Here is a 14790-nt window from a genome sequence, read left to right on the forward strand (position 1 = left end):
GAATGATATGTCCGCAAAATACAAGATAGAGGATGCCCAGTACGCCCTAAATCTATTAGGATGAAAAAACTTGAGCTGTAAAGAGTGCTAAAAAATTTCCAATGATAATTTAAAGCAAGCTTGGGCGGGTGTAAATATGTAGATCATTTTGTAAGTTACGGCAGTGATGTTATATCATCCGAACATGTGACAGCGTAGTAAGGCCAGTATTATGTTACTGAAGGTCACCAGCTGATTGCGTCTGTGGTTCCGGCAAGGTACCATTGTGCAGCACATTGGAGCTATGAGAAACTGGGTGATAGGGCGTTGCCATATCAAACTGTTGCATGTTGGTTAATGGCCTTCCAACATGGATTTGTAGCACATGAGACCAAGTGCGCAGTGGATGCCCCGTTCCACCATGTCCGTGGCTGTTACTGAACCATACCTGCCAGCTTCCCCGATTTAGGCGGGGGTCCATGCGGTTAGGGGCGCGCAGCTGTGAGCTTGCATCCGGGAGATAGTGCATTCGAATCCCACTGTTGGCCGCCCTGAAGATGGTTTTCCGTGTTTTCCCATTTTCATGCCAGGCAAATGCTGGGGCTGTACCTTAATTAAGGCCACGGCCGCTTCCTTCCAACTCCTAGGCCTCTCCTATCCCATCGTCGCCGTAAGACCTATCTGCGTCGGTGCGACGTGAAGCCACTAGCAAAAAAAAATTTAGGCCAGAGACTCCAGATTTTCGACAGTTTTTCCCGCCTCCCGATTCTATTATTTCTCCCGATTTCAGCTTATGTTTAGGTGAACATCAAACATTTGTTTTGAAATCCTGCCATTTCACCTTTTTTACGCCAATGTCCGGAAGTCCTTCTCTCATTGGCCCCTTTCAAATGAAATATCGAAGTTTATTCATGCGAGGAATGTGCGCGAATGTGCGATGTTTATTGAAATCGCGACGCGTATATTGATTGTCAGTCTCTCGTTTGCACATGCTATGTTCGTGTTCGTTCACATGAAGCCGGGTATCGACTGCGTGCAGCTGCCACGCGTATCGGTTCGAGCGTGTCAAACTCTTTCGTTTGCGTTACGCGTAACACCATGTTTGTGATGCGAGAGTCGATGTTGTCAATGTATTGAACAGGTGGAAACCCTTTATCCTTAATCAACATTGTAAATTTCGATTCTGTACGGACCATGATGAAATTCTTAACATGAAAAAAATAGTCGAGCGTGGCAGGCGATCGACACTGGCTCCTCAGTTCTCGTGCGAACACTATGAGTACTGCACGTGCAGGCGTATTGTAATGAAAAAGATACGTACATCACACAAAGTATCCATAGTATCGTTGGGTGTATTTTTGTCGGCCATGAAGTCGAATTCCTTGAAAGAAAACCACTTGGATAAGTAAACAGTACCTGCATCTGTAAATAAACAAGACAGGATTAGTGCATTAGCATAATTGCATATAACACGAGTAAGTCAGTTTAATAAATATGTACATACCCCAACCAGTTATGAGAGACTTCCTAATCCGGGACTTTTCTCTTCTGAATGACGCCAATAAAGTTGTCATTTTCTTCTTTATCTCTTGAACTGGCATTTTCATTTCCTCACCTTTGTCCTTCCGTGCGTCCTCGCGCATACTTTTGTTGTGATATTAGCACTTTTAGGATTCCACAAGATCTCTTTACATTTATACAGCTGTATCAGAGCTATACAAATTTCATTCTCCATTTCGCCGCGGTAGAACCACCCGAACACCCGTCTCAACTGAACGAACACAGCGCACTGAAATCCCTTTGCCGCAGGACAAAAGACCGCTCCGATTTGGCTCGCATCATTACTACAGAAGACGGAAGGCTGCTTCAAATGTAGCTCCTCCAAGGTCACAGTAGGAGTGGATTTTGACAAGGTTCCAGAACCAACCCAATTCAAGACACATTTTGTAAATTCAAAACAAACAGCAGCCACCTTGGATTGAGTAAATGACGTGAACACTTAACAATATTCAGAACTGTGACAAAGGAAAGTCATACATTTTTTCAAAACCTTTTTATCAGAAGACATGTGGAATATTTTAGTGATAAAATGCTGGAAACATTTTAACAACTGTTCAAATGAATAACATACATACATACATACATTATCATTATAGACTGTTATGCCTTTCAGCGTTCAGTCTGCAAGCCTCTGAGAATTTACTAAACGTCGCCACAATCCTCGATTTGCAACTAGTGTTGTGGCCTCATTTAGTTCTATACCTCTTATCTTTAAATCGTTAGAAACAGAGTCTAACCATCGTCGTCTTGGTCTCCCTCTACTTCTCTTACCCTCCATAACAGAGTCCATTATTCTCCTAGGTAACCTATCCTCCTCCATTCGCCTCACATGACCCCACCACCGAAGCCTGTTTATGCGTACAGCTTCATCCATTGAGTTCATTCTTAAATTAGCCTTTATCTCCTCATTCCGAGTTCCCTCCTGCCATTGTTCCCACCTGTTTGTAGCAGCAATCATTCTTTCTACTTTCATGTCTGTTACTTCTAACTTATGAATAAGATATCCTGAGTCCACCCAGCTTTCGCTCCCATAAAGCAAAGTTAGTCTGAAAACAGACCGATGTAAAGATAGTTTCGTCTGGGAGCTGACTTCCTTCTTACAGAATACTGCTGATCGCAACTGCGAGCTCACTGCATTAGCTTTACTACACCTTGATTCAATCTCGCTATATTACCATCCTGGGAAAACACACAACCTAAATACTTGAAATTATCGACCTGTTCTAGCTTTGTATCACCAATCTGACATTCAATTCTGTTGAATTTCTTACCTACTGACATCAATTTAGTCTTCGAGAGGCTAATTTTCATACCATACTCATTGCACCTATTTTCAAGTTCCAAGATGTTAGACTGCAGGCTTTCGGCACAGTCTGCCATTAAGACCAAGTCGTCAGCATAGGCCAGGCTGCTTACTACATTTCCACCCAACTGAATCCCTCCCTGCCATTTTATACCTTTCAGCATATGATCCATGTAAACTACAAACAGCAAAGGTGAAAGATTACAGCCTTGTCTAACTCCTGTAAGTACCCTGAACCAAGAACTCATTCTACCATCAATTCTCACTGAAGCCCAATTGTCAACATAAATGCCTTTGATTGATTTTAATAATCTACCTTTAATTCCATAGTCCCCCAGTATAGCGAACATCTTTTCCCTCGGTACCCTGTCATATGCTTTCTCTAGATCTACGAAACATAAACACAACTGCCTATTCCTCTCGTAGCATTTTTCAATTACCTGGCGCATACTGAAAATCTGATCCTGACAGCCTCTCTGTGGTCTGAAACCACACTGGTTTTCATCCAACTTCCTCTCAACGACTGATCGCACCCTCCCTTCCAAGATGCCAGTGAATACTTTGCCTGGTATACTAATCAATGAGATACCTCGATAGTTGTTGCAATCCTTCCTGTTCCCTTGCTTATAGATAGGTGCAATTACTGCTTTTGTCCAATCTGTAGGTACCTTACCAACACTCCACGCTAATTTGACTACTCTATGAAGCCATTTCAAATAGGCTATCCATAAGTAAAATCCATTTCCATCTTATTCCACTAACCCATTTAACCAACACATTGTTTTTAAATCATTTTAATTTAACTTATATTTATGTAGTATTTAAGAAGAACAAGGCACCTGATTATGATGTACTTAAAAAGATAAATGCTTAGAGAATCACCTAAGCAATGTGTGAACAGCTGAAGATGTTCTATAAAAGAACAAAACATACACTGTGTGTCATTAATTAATTTGCTAAAATGCAAATATATGTATCAAAAAGGTGGAAGATTTTTATTGTTATTAAGTCTTTGTACATTGGTACTTTTCGTTAAAAGTATGAAAATGTGCTCTTTTTCATTTTGTCAAATATTTCATATGACAGCATTGCTTTTAATCGCGACATTCGCACTGACGTCATTGTAGTGACCTGTGTTGACTTCAGTTGGGAAAACTATAAAGACAGTCTTCCTGAGAATTCCGTAGCGAAGCACGGGTACATCAACTAGTTATTTGATACAAATAGCATTGCGCTTCGCATAATCGCGCGGGTGCTTGATGCAATATATGTATATATCTATGTATTTGCTAAGTAATGGCATCTTAAGTGCATGACTAATTCACACATGTGGTGCACGAGTTCATACTATTTTCGGTAGGCTTATCAGAGACCAATCATCTGACTCTCATACTTCCTATGAGGGAATAGAGATGTGTAATTTTTAGCCTTGTAGCCTCATATGGCAACAGTTACGCTTTGAGACGGTACATGATATATATATATCACAGTACTGTATTGTGCAAGACATGTAGAATAAGCAATTTTGACCAATTGTATCTCCTGATTTTTCCTGATTTTTGGTTTTATAAAGTTGGCAGGTGTGCTGAACAGTGTTTAGCAGAAGGCAGAAGTTGGACTATGAAGGAATTTTCCACATATTTGGGTATGTCTATGTTGGGAGTGTTCTGCATTTTATGACGAGCTTGCAGATGCGCAAGAAGTATTCAGTTTGGGTGCCTCATTGAGGTGCATATTGCCTTGGGCTTCAGCACACATTGGGAACTTCTTCTTTTGCAGCATTATCGGACGATAAAACACAGTTTCGATGACTTACGAAACAAGCCCTGTACATGATGCAGCATTTGAACCCTTGCTTATGTCTTCACACTATACTTGGATGATACCTACCTATAGAATGCATTTCGTTGACAGCCTAGTGATATATTTTAAAATTGAGAAAATCTCTTTGATTATCTGGCCGGTCAAATGGCAAATGCTGTGCATACTTGACACTACTCACGATCAGTCTTTTACATTTTGGAGTTGTGAAAGTCAGGTCTTATTCTGGCTCATTAGAAATCACTGTAACAGTACTGGTGACATGTATGTATGTTTAGTCATCAGCCCGAAGGCTGGTTAGATCCTCAACAGCTCTGCCATCAGCTGTCATAGATGGCCTAGGCATCACTGAAGAGGCGTACTAGGGATATGAGGAGTGAGGTAGTTTCCCGTTGCTTTCCTCACTGAGCCAGAAGTTGCTATTACATATCAGTCTGCCAAGCCCACTGAAATGCATGCACCAATCGACCCTATGAGCAATAGTTTCACACCATTCATAGCAGGGACTGGCTGCATAAGGAATGGCATTTCTAGCATCGCTCATACCTCAGTCACTTTCATATTGTCAAAGCCAAGTATACGACAGAGACAGATCAATGAAAGTAACAAAATTGCTCTAGCCTATACCAGAAGACATACTGCACTGTAAACACTAGGTGTTGCCAGCAAAGGCACTACTGGTGACATATAAACTAAGAATTCAAAGAAGGGTGTGGTTAATTTATAACTGTCCTGCATCAATCTTGGCAATTAAAATATGTTCATTAGGCAATTATTTCATGGTAAAAGGAATGTACAATATAATCCATGTTGTCTTTTGATTTTATTGCAATTTTTTGATAGTTGGACAATCAGGTTGAAAATTCTTTGGCTTGAGGATTATGGTATGTAGTGCAGCATACTGTGCAACATCTATAATTCTTCTAAGGGATTCTGGTAGGAAGGGAGTTGATAAATCTGCTGTACTCATTTTGTTTATGAATTAAGTAATTTTTCAAGTGACTTATGCAATACATATTATGGTTTTCACATTCATCTATTTGTTGCTTTTTTTTTTTTTTTTAAGGTGAAAAGGCTATAATTGAGCTGTTAAAATACGTGGATGAGCATATCCCAACTCCAGTAAGAGAACTGGACAAACCATTCCTGTTACCTGTTGAAAATGTATACACAATACCTGGTAAGTCCCATGATTCTTAAACCAATAAGTGGTGTGTTTTCCCATAAAGTGAATTCCATTTTAAAGGATGAGGTATAGGAAATAGCTGTATGAAGGAAATCTCTATTGGATGTCGACAACCATAGGTCAGTAAACAGATGTTCGACGTCTGTCTGCTGTTGATGTAGTAACAACAATACACAAACTGTTAGAAGTGCTGTAGATCTTTGTAACAGCTAACCTTCAGTGTCTTAAATTTATGACTGCATATATACGTAGAAACTTAAACGTAAAAATCCCTGCCTTATATTCCAACTTATACGGTAATATCCCAAAACCTCCTATGGCTTTATATAATAATAAGTGGAGCATCTGTCAGGTGTCGGGAACTCAATCTTATACAATGCCTGAGGGTGCTAGAAGATAGAGTGCATCATAGAAAAACGGCAGCAACTGTGAGAGGTTTACATTAGATAACACGTCAAAATGACTGAACGTGCAGGGATACTATATTTTGTAAAGACTTTCCCACTTACCAGAAGTGAGCCATGACCAACTACAGTGGTAAGAATACGGTATCTCAAGTCATGAGATATGAGAAAGCTTCCAGGCAATTACTCGCTCCCAACGCTTGAGTAAGATATCTGGCCGATGACCTAGATGTTGGGCCACTTTAAACAACGAGCATTGAGTAAGATATCTGACGATATTAAAATGCTAGACTTGTGTTAGGAAGGAGCAAGTTCAATTCCTGTCTGATAACCCAGTGACTAGTACCTTGAAAGAAGTGCCAAAAACCTGTTTGACGATACAATCATAAAAAGTCTGTCAAAAATTAACGTCCAACCCTCGACATAATGTAGATTTTTTTACAAGTATGAACACTGATGGAACTCGTTCCATCATCAGCTAGAGTTGTCCGAATATACTCTGGCTCCTTCCAACTGTTGTGGCCACTCTGTTTTATGACTTCTGTGGTTTCCCTAACAATACCGTGCTTATACGAGGCAAAAATGGTACCTTAAACAAGTTCACAACCAATCGCTTTTCCGGTACTTGCTATAATTACCACAGTGATGGGACGTTAATGCGAAGATTCATAGGTGTGACATAGCCCTCCTTCCTCCTTGTTATTTTGTCACCAGTATATGTAGTATGTTATGGTAAGTCTTTACTGCGTAAATTAGTGTTGGCCTACTTAAAAAATTCTCTAATGCATTGTATTCCATTCTGCCGGTCTTGAAGACTGCTTAATCGAAGATTTAGCGTTGACGGGGCAGAAATTTCTGCAGGGTTGATGCTGGAAGTGGTTTCTTCAAGGAACGGATAATGCAGGATTTTTAAAACGTGATCCAATTAGGATGCTTGGGGAACCCTCTAATTTGAATTAATAATCTGGGAAAACATTTCCGGGAGCAGATAGTCGAGGTTCCACTGTATAGTTCCACGTATCTTCTATCGTTTGTATACGGGGTGTATACTGTGAGTGTGTTGCAGTTTAGTGTTGCTAATCTGTTGGGTCATAGCGGATCTCAATCTCTTATACAGTATTACCCCGCATTTACGTTCCCGGCTTTTACGTTTTCCCGTCTTTTACAACATTTTTTGTTGGTCCCCTGAGATTTCCTATGCTCACAATGTATTAAAATCCTCAAATTTACATTTCTGACATTTTATGCTTTCCGACAGGCCGTTCGAGAGGAAAAAATTTGAGTTAAAATGGCGTCGCAACTAACCTAAAACGCTTTGAGTAACCATGGCATGACGACCAAATCAAACAACCCTGGTCTATAATAACTCTTAGAACTCTCAGTATTGAACTTCCGTTTAACCAACGCAGCGAATTCTTTGATATCAGGTGTTTTCCACAACGTCCTAAACCTTATTTGAAAATACGACGAGTTGATTTAACTCTCTAAATCTCGCATATACACAAACTTTCCACCATAATCCTATGACTTTTGAATGCAAGTAAACAAACACCCAATAGAAATCAAAAACATGTATAATACTGCACATACAGTATCTGGGTAATGCCAAAATGCAGAGCCCAACAAAACCGCAAAGGAGAAGGAGATATCAGGTGTTTGCTTTCTTGCTAAGCACAGTATAAACCACAAGGAGACTTTATCAAGTGATTCAGTGTTTCTTGCCCGAGTTCGTTATTTCACGGTTATTGTTTAACACTTGCATTTGTTGTTGGAGTTGTTAAAGTTATTGTTGCTAATTCGTCGCATTTATTTTTGTTATTTGTTACGTTTTTGCTTTTGTTATGTTGAGTCGAGTGGTCAAAGTGAATTGCCGCGATCTTCCTTTCCTGTCATGTGTATTTGTTAATCCTTCTTTGTTATTGCTTTATTGTTTTCCTGCTAATAATGGAAAAAAGGAAGGAAAGAAAAACTTTAACTATGGATGAGAAAGTTCGAATATTAGAAAAGGTTGATTCGTTCTGCGGAACACGTGTTTCATTGGCACGCAAATTGCAACTTCCTGTATCTACACTGAATACAGTTGTGAAAAACAGAGGAAGCATTACATCAAGTGCTTCAGAATGCAGACCAGACTCCAAGAAAAGGAAGTATGCGTCATACTGCAAATATGAGAAAATGGAAAAAAATTGTAAAAAGTTGGTTTGAAACTTCAAGAGGCCGCAGGCATTCCAATTGATGGTGCGCTCTTAAGGAGAAAGGCGCTTAAAGTGACAAAAATTCTTGGCATGGGAAACTTCAGCGCGTCCAATGACTGGATCGACCTATTTAGGAAAAGGAATAACCTAAACTATAAAACTGTTTGTGGGAAATCTAATGCAGTTAGTGATGAAACTGTGGGAAGAATGGATCGATAGAAGATTGCAGGAGCTAACCAAGGATTACAAACCCAGGAACATTTTTAACCTAGATGAAACAGGACTGTTTTTCAGTGTGTTGACCTTGGCATTCAAAGGAGATAAATGTCATGGTGGGAAACACAGCAAGATGAGGCTCACAGTGATGTTGGGAGCCAGTGCTGATGGTTCTGAGAAGCTCCACCCCTATGTGATAGGGAAATCTAAAAAGCCTTGTTGCTTCAAGAATGTGCGATCATTACCTACTGCCTACGATGCCAACCATAAAACTTGGATGACCTCAGATCTTTTCTGACAGCAGTTAATTGCTCCGGATTAAAAAATGGGTGCGCAAAATAGGAAGATCCTTCTTTTCATCAACCGCTGTCCTGCACATCCCGTGGATGTTAATTTGAGGAATGTGCAGTTACAATTTCTGCCTGTTAACTGCACAAGCACGCTACAACCTATGGACTTAGGGGTTATTCACTCCTTTATGTCATTTTATAGGAAGAACCTGGTGCAGCAAATTTTATTCCTTATGGATGCTGAAAAGGATCCATCATCATTTAAAGTTTCAATCCTGGATGCGCTTCACTTCATTGAAAAGTCTTGGAAAGCCACGAAGCAGACTACCATCTCAAATTGTTTCTTGAAAGCAGGATTTTTCAAGAATCGTCCCGAATCTCAGCTGCCAGAAGAAGAAGAAGACGACCTGTTACCTGATGTATTGAGAATGAAGCAGTCGGACTGCACTACTGAAAATTTTCTTTGGGTAGATGATTCTATGATCACTGCAGAGGAGAGAAGTGTGGAGGAGTTGATTGCTGAGCAAACAGCAGCCGAGTCTCCCACCAGTGACAGTGATGAAGCCGAGTAAGGCAGTGAAGTGATGCGTACCAGTGCTGATGCAAGTGCGGCAGTGGATGTTTTACACAGGTATCTGTCATCTGTAGAGGGGGGTGAAAATAATTTTCGTAACCTTTATGAACTTGAAAAACTAGAGGTCATAAGAAATAAGAAGTGTAAACAGAGATGACTGTGGCTAACGAAAAAAATATATGTAGGTACATCAAAATCCCAGTCAGCTTATTACCTATTACATCTAGTTCTTTAATGTTTTCTTCAATATCCAATACAATGATCTAGATTTTACAAGCAAATCTGGAATATTTGTATGCAGCTTACACAATGGAACAAATCTTAAGGTCACAAATTTTTTTTCGAAATTATAGGCGTTCTGTATGTATTTCTTATCTCCTGACATCGAAAATGATACTGAAAACGTCGTATCACCAACAGATTTTGCGCAAATTGCATAAATTTGTAATTAATGGTAATGCAATTTAATGATATAATAATATTCTGAGCTTCATATGGTGTTTTAGTGTTTATTATAATATGCAAAAGCAGTGGCCCTGAAGGTTGGAATTAGTTCCAGGGGACAAAAATATCGTGTGTGACCCTCTAGGGGAAAGAGACAGAATACTCTTGCCACCTCTGCACTTCAAACTGGGCATAATGGAGCAGTTTGTCAAAGCATTAACTATGTGTGGCAACTGTTTTAAATATGTAACAAGTTCCACAACTTGTCAGGTGCTAATTTGAAGGAGGGCGTGTTCAGTGGTCCTGATTTTCGGGAAGTAACGCTAGACGAAGATTTCCTTCATGTGATTAATGCCGTGGAGCATTTAGTCCCCCCGATAATGATCTTGAGACAAACGAACAGGGCCCCTTCTCCCTTCACAACATTCTTCAAAACCTTTTACTTACTCAAACCTCCCACAATATCCCAGGAACCTGCTGTGCAGGCAAGCCACACCAAATGTCATCTGAGCTGTCAGCAAGGGACGTTATTAACCACCAGCTTTCTCCGTGCAACAATGCTTTAAAGATTTGCTATACAAACCTTCAAGCTTCCTTGTGAAGGCGCGAATATTTTTCTCTGAATGAAACATTTTAATTGCTACTATTGTCCCTGTATTTACAACATTAACACAAATTTATTCCAGATGGAAAACTACACAATCACTGCTTCCTACCAAAATACTCCAGAATCGATCTGTTACATATTTGAACATATTTGCAAATTAGAATATTTGGAGTGATTTAAAACACATTTTATCTTCCATTTTTGTCCATATTTCCAGCTTTAGTACATATTTTAAATATCTTCTATATTTTATTGTTTCAGTGTTGTTCTTCCAGAAAATTTAAAATGTATTTTAGTAGCATCAGTAATTCAAAGCTGGGATCTGGTATTGCTCTGAAATATGGAAATAAAGTTCAGCTGTATGCATGTGTTTCGCTTTCTTGCTGGCTTAGGCCTTGCCGCTGCAACCCACTTGTTCTGTGAGTTTAATTTAAATTCTTATTCTTGTGAATTTCATGTATAAGCAATACATCTTTTACTGTACAAGTATTAAAACTTGATACAATATAGATATTCTTTATTATTTTTCACCTTTTTTTATAAAAACTTAATCCATATTTCACTCCAAATTTTTACATTTTTAGCCCATACGTACGAACATATTTAACCATTTTTGTAGGCACCTGTTTTTCGTGAAGTGCACAATTTTACAAATTTAACTCATAATGCAAAACTATTTACCTTTAAGCAAAATAACAAAATAATTGACAAAATTACGGGGAATTGCTTTTTGACCCAAGAAGTATAATGAAATATGATTTAAAAAATGAAGTGTGTCTTCTAATAAACCATATTCCCATCCTACGAGAACTTTCAATGTCAGAATACCTTGACCAGGTGATTTGGCCGTGCGGTTAGAGGCACGCGGCTGTGAGCTTGCATCCGAGAGATAGTGGGTTCAAATCCCACTGTCGGCAGCCCTGAAGATGGTTTTCCGTGGTTTCCCATTTTCACACCAGGCAAATGCTGGGGCTGTACCTTAGTTAAGGCCACGGCCGCTTCCTTCCAACTCCTGGGCCTTTCCTTTCCCATTGTCGCCATGAGACCTATCTGTGTCGGTGCGACGTAAAGCCACTAGCATAACAGATTACCTTGAACCATAGGTAGGGATTGGTAGTTCATGTAGAGCAGGTAAAGATACTGATGTGATTGACATTCTTCTTTCTCTGAAATCAATGAGGAAGCTGCAATGAAGGCTTTATGGATCCCAGTCAGTGATATTGATAGTGAGAGGTCATTTTCAACCTATTGTGAGATAATATCTGACAAGAGAACTTTTCTGACTCCTAGTAATATGGCACTCATGGTATATCTGTATTTTTCAGAGTGATGTGTAAATTGTGTACGTAGGCTAGGTCCTACTTGTTCAAGTGTCAGGATAATTTGTTTCCAAACATCCTTGTTTTGATATATGTAATATATGTTTTCAACAGAAGCATAACTCTCATGTTTCTTGTACATATGTAAAAATAAAATATGATGTTTTACTGCAAATTTATATTGGCTATCTTTTGGTTTAGCTTTTATTGCTGAAAGTGGGAAACAAAATTGAGCAAAGTTATTGACAAAATAAAATAAAAGTAAGAAGAAATATACCAAACTTACTTTTTTTAAATGACTAAATTAGATGAAAATTTTCACCACAAACAGATGCCTCTAGCCATTTTTATTACATATAAATCCTAGCCCTCGTGTTAAGTTTTGCAAAATAATAATGGGTTTACTAGAATGTACAGCTAATAGTAGAGTTAGAACTACATGTGAAGATATAAATATAAAAGCAGATATACCGGTAGTTAGAAAGGTATTAAAATACCATATTTACGTGAATAATACCTACATATTTTTTAAAAAATTTGATGCTCGAGATTGGGGTGCAGGTTTTATTTGCGTCAGTGTTGGCAATTTTTTTTTTTTTTTTTTTCAAAATAAGCCTTCCTAAAGGGTGCGGGGAGTATTCGGTGGCAGGGATTATTCGCGGAAGTATGGTACTGGTTTAAAGTTAAGAAGAGGGAACAGGAGGAAATTATGGAATTTAGTTTACCAGCATTAGATGAAATATTTAAACAATGATTACTGGTTGAGCAAAGTAAAAAGGATATCAGACAGAATAGGAATGAGAGACTGTTGGGATAAAGAGTTTCAGAATGAAGATAAAGAAAAGTAAGAAAGTAACTGTTACAATGAAAGGTGTTGGGAAGCGGATAATCATGGGAGAATGTAAGACCAAAAGAACACTATTATACATTATTAGATTTCTGCAAAAATTATCCAAAAGTTTTCAATAAATGATTAAATATATAAAGAAAGGTTTATAAATAGAGAAACAGGAGGTATGGTGTGGTGGTTAGTGTGGAGGGTCTAAGAGAAGCATGACAAAACTCGTTTTTATTCTGTGGAGAATTAATGGAAGAGGCTCCTCTATTGAGAGTATGTAGGGAGACTGATTCACTTAGGGTTAAATATCTGGATGGTGAATATAAAGCAAGAAAATGAGAGAAAGAATTTCATACAATGGTAAAATCATTAAATCATGCGTGGATTGCACGGAGAAGAATGGCAAAATGTTTCTGTATTCTAAAACAGTATGTGACAAAAGAAAATAAGAGAAAACAAACAAGCACTAACTTAACCAATGAACGGTAGGATACCCTGCTTGTCCTAGAATATATCACATTGTATAACATCTAGGACAGAAGGAAAAAAAAATGTATTTATAGTAGTAATTAGCAGAAGAGGCATTAAACATCATTAGGTTTAAGTGAAAATTTTTAACAAGGAAAATCAAATGCACGAACAGAGGAGGATTGCAATTAATGAGTGCTCTCTCCCCAGCATCAGGTGATCCAGAACTACGGGATAGGAGTATTCTATTCTAGTTAATGGTATGCAAGACCGATAACATTACAGTATATTCTCGATTTAACAGAGTATTAGGGGCGAAGGGTTGTCCACAGAATAGAAAGTCTGTCTATTACAAATTTTAGTGGTATTAATATAATTCATTAAGAATCATTTCATGTCAAATACCTAACATAAGCTGCATAAAAATATTATAAATTCGCTTGTACAATCCAGAGCATTGTATGGAGTACTGCACCCTTTTACATTGGATTCGTTATGAAAAAAGCTTCAAGTTTCAGTTGCTTTGCGCGTGTGTACTGTTTCTTGATAAATATTTATCAATATTGCTGTAAATATTTATAAATAAACAGTCCCTTCTGGATCTCAAGAAGCGCCTATGAACATGATTTTGTCCATGTGATCTCTAAACACTGATAGTTTCAAACCAGCCGATATCACTTCTTAACTATCTTCTGCACAGTCATTTTCCTGACCGCCATGGAGAACGTCTTCAGCAATCACACTCTGGCTTAGAATCTGGTATTTTGGCTCACCTTCGACGATGTTTACCATTATTCAATGTCATTCTCACTGCGTTTATCACTAGCCTACTTCAAAGTTTCATGAAAACCTTTAAAATCGTAATCTGTAATCTTTAATCATCATCATTTTCATTTCGCCTTGTCCAGCTCCTGCCAGGTTGGGGTGTTGATGGCACTTCTCCACTGTTACCTCTCCTTCCACTGCTCCTCTTCAGTAATTTTATTCCAGTCCAGTCTTCTTTTTCTTATACTGTTTTTGACAGAGTCCATTCATCTTGCTCTGTGCCTCCCTCTTTCACCGAGCTCGATAGCTGCAGTCGCTTAAGTGCGGCCAGTATCCAGTATTCGGGAGATAGTAGGTTCGAACCCCACTGTCGGCAGCCCTGAAAATGGTTTTCCGTGGTTTCCCATTTTCACACCAGGCAAATGCTGGGGCTGTACCTTAATTAAGGCCACGGCCGCTTCCTTTCCACTCCTAGCCCTTTCCTGTCCCATCGTTGCCATAAGACCTATCCGTGTTGGTGCGACGTAAAGCAACTAGCCTCCCTCTTTCCTTCTTTGTTAGCCTCCAACACTTGTTTTGGTACCCTTCCATTCTCCATCCTCCTGACTTGTCCAAACCATCTCAATTTATTCTTCTCCATCCTGTCACTCAGTTTTTCTACCACTTTCTCTTTTCTGACCTAAACATTTCTTAACTCTGTCTCTTCTTGACTTCCCTACCATTCTCCACAAGAAATCCATCTCACTGGCCTCAATTTTACTCTCATTTCTTCCTGTCAAAGTCCAAGTCTGATGCATGCATAAATATAGGGTATAGAACAT

General features: G+C 38.9%; 1 protein-coding gene across 1 annotated transcript in view; it reads left to right on the top strand.

The window, feature by feature from the left end:
- Positions 1-14790, top strand: part of mEFTu1 (mitochondrial translation elongation factor Tu 1) — a 129693-nt gene that overhangs the window by 70930 nt on the left and 43973 nt on the right. Inside the window, exon 7 of the mRNA XM_067139564.2 lies at positions 5730-5843. Coding sequence (XP_066995665.2) covers positions 5730-5843 — 114 coding nt within the window. The remainder of the gene's footprint in view (positions 1-5729; positions 5844-14790) is intronic.

This window comes from Anabrus simplex, chromosome 2 (assembly GCF_040414725.1).
Source record: "Anabrus simplex isolate iqAnaSimp1 chromosome 2, ASM4041472v1, whole genome shotgun sequence".
Taxonomy (NCBI): domain Eukaryota; kingdom Metazoa; phylum Arthropoda; class Insecta; order Orthoptera; family Tettigoniidae; genus Anabrus; species Anabrus simplex.